The sequence below is a fragment of the Sipha flava genome, unplaced genomic scaffold (assembly GCF_003268045.1).
Source record: "Sipha flava isolate LNK unplaced genomic scaffold, YSA_version1 259_pilon_pilon, whole genome shotgun sequence".
Classification (NCBI taxonomy): domain Eukaryota; kingdom Metazoa; phylum Arthropoda; class Insecta; order Hemiptera; family Aphididae; genus Sipha; species Sipha flava.
In genome coordinates, this window is record NW_020272920.1 from 517,186 (window position 1) to 519,852 (window position 2,667).

At 34.3% G+C, this 2,667-nt stretch overlaps 1 protein-coding gene and 1 non-coding gene across 2 annotated transcripts; both read left to right on the plus strand.

The window, feature by feature from the left end:
• Positions 1 to 163: 163 nt before the first annotated feature.
• On the plus strand, positions 164 to 282 carry LOC112684975. The gene has a single exon (XR_003148745.1). It is a non-coding gene; the product is annotated as a 5S ribosomal RNA (ribosomal RNA).
• A 149-nt stretch (positions 283 to 431) lies between these two features.
• Positions 432 to 2,297, plus strand: LOC112684972 (ATP-dependent DNA helicase pif1-like). The gene has a single exon (XM_025556716.1). It carries the CDS (start codon positions 432 to 434, stop codon positions 2,295 to 2,297), a length of 1,866 nt encoding a protein of 621 aa, XP_025412501.1.
• The last annotated feature ends 370 nt before the right edge of the window (positions 2,298 to 2,667 follow it).

Consider the following 2,667-nt stretch of genomic DNA (forward strand, 5'->3'; position numbering starts at 1 on the left):
GTTCAAATGACTGATAATTCCAAAACTTTTTGGTTTTGAAAAATGAGTACATACACTTATCTTTAACGAAATTGTGGAGTTATGTAAATATTCATCTGCAAATAAAGAAAAATTCAACAATTTAAAATATTCTATAAATAACGTTATTTTTCTAACGTCTATCGCCAACGACCATACCACGTTGAATACACCAGTTCTCGTCCGATCACTGAAGTTAAGCAACGTCGGGCGTAGTTAGTACTTGGATGGGTGACCGCTTGGGAACACTACGTGCCGTTGGCATTTTTTTTTTGTATTTAGTTTTATTATTAATTCATGTTTATTAATTACGAGGAACCCCCGTCGAAAATCATCCTGGGGTAAAAAAAACTGATACCCTTGGCAGAGTGTATGTAGTTCATCCGAATAACAGTGAATGTTTTTACTTAAGAATGTTGCTCCACGTGATCAAAGGTCCAATTTCTTTTGCAAGTCTACGAACTGTGCAAGGAGTGACGTACGATACATTTCAAGAAGCATGCAAAGCAATGGGTTTGTTAGAAGATGAATTACAATGGGAAAACACATTATCTGAAACTACTGTATGTTGTACTTCACCGTCTATAAGATATTTATTTGCCATTTTGATAGTATTTTGCCAAGTAACAGACCCGATAAGGCTTTGGCAAAATCATTGTGCAAGTATGGCTGAAGACGTATTGTTTCGAAAACAAAAAGAATGTCCATCAGATGATATAAATTACGATGAAAATATTTTTAATGAAGCTTTACTTGAGTTGAATAAAGTGGTGCAATCAGTTTCTGGCAAAAATATCACTGATTTTGGATTAATTCTATCGAACAATATAGATCTGAATACCAATACTGAATACTTGCGAGAGACGTCCTACGATAGTGTCCGTCTATTACAGGTCGTTCAAAATGAAAGACGTTTAAACTCTGATCAGAAAACGGTTTATGACGCAGTAATGACATCTATTAATAATTACGAAGGCAAAACATTTTTCCTTGATGCCCCTGGAGGTACAGGAAAAACATTTTTAATTAATTTATTGCTCGCCAAAATAAGAACAGACAGAAAAATCGCTCTTGCTGTGGCTTCATCTGGAATTGCAGCTACGCTTTTAGAAGGTGGTCGAACTGCGCATAGCACTTTCAAGATCCCGCTAAAAATGTCCTACGATGACACATCAAGTGTCTGTAATATATCCAAACAAAGCAACACTGCTCAATTGATGCGGGATTGTGTATTCATTGTTTGGGACGAAGCATCCATGTCCCACAAAAGCTCGGTTGAGGCATTGGATAGAACCTTGCGGGACTTACGTAATAAAAATACATTAATGGGTGGCTGTACAGTCTTATTTTCTGGAGATTTTCGTCAAATCTTGCCAGTTGTAGTAAGAGGAACGAGAGCTGATGAAGTCAATGCATCATTAAAGAGATCTTACATTTGGCCAGACATAACTAAATTGAAACTGAAAACTAATATGAGAATATTATCATCTGACCAAGGAAATAAAACTTTTACTGATGCTTTACTCCGTGTTGGTAATGGTCAGTCACTGACTAGAAATGGTAAAATTGATCTGTCTGAGCTTTGTTTTTTTATGTCTAATTTGATGGACCTAATTGAAAATGTTTACCCAGATTTACCTAATATTTCGACTAAAACGCCAAGTTGGTTTCAAGAAAGAGCAATATTGTCATCAACTAACGATCAAGTCAATAAAATAAATGACATGATACTGTTAAAATTCAACGCACCAACAAAAGTTTACTATTCCATTGACACTGTTTTAGATGCAGAGGAGGCGATACATTATCCAACTGAATTTTTAAATTCTTTATCACCTTCAGGGACCCCACCATACAAATTAATTCTAAAAATAGGGTCTCCTATAATTTTACTTCGTAACTTAAGTCCACCTAAATTATGCAACGGTACAAGATTACAAATAAAGTCTTTAAAAAACTGTCTGCTTGAGTGTATAATCCTTACTGGCTGCAGAGCTGGGGAAATGGTCTTGGTTCCTAGAATACCAATGATACCAATCAATTTGCCATTTCAGTTCAAACGGCTCCAATTTCCCGTGAAATTAAGCTTTGCAATGACTATTAATAAGGCACAAGGTCAAACATTAAACGTTGCAGGTTTAGACTTAACCGTCCAGTGTTTTTCCCATGGTCAATTGTACGTAGCTCTGTCACGTGTCACATGCAAACAAAATCTATTTGTGATGGCCCCAGAAGGTGAGACACTTAACGTGGTGTATCCAGAAATATTTAATACTTAAGACAAATTGATATAATTAACAAAAAAAATAAAAATCATACATCATACATCATAACGAAACAAATATATTCCACACGTATATATAAAATTATACTAAACAAATTAATCAAATTAAATATCTGATATAATTCATATCAAACTTTTCACATATTCCTAAACATATATAAATGTACTGAAATCTAGCAATAGCAAAGCATTGCCGGGTCAGCTAGTTTAAGTATATTCGGATGTATGGAACAAATAATTTTTTAATTTTTAATTTTATTAATTAAGTTATACGAATAAATTGTATATTAAAACCTTCCCTGAATCTAGACCTATTGATTAGTGAAAACTGTACTAAAATCCGTTGGGTACTTTTTGAGTTATGC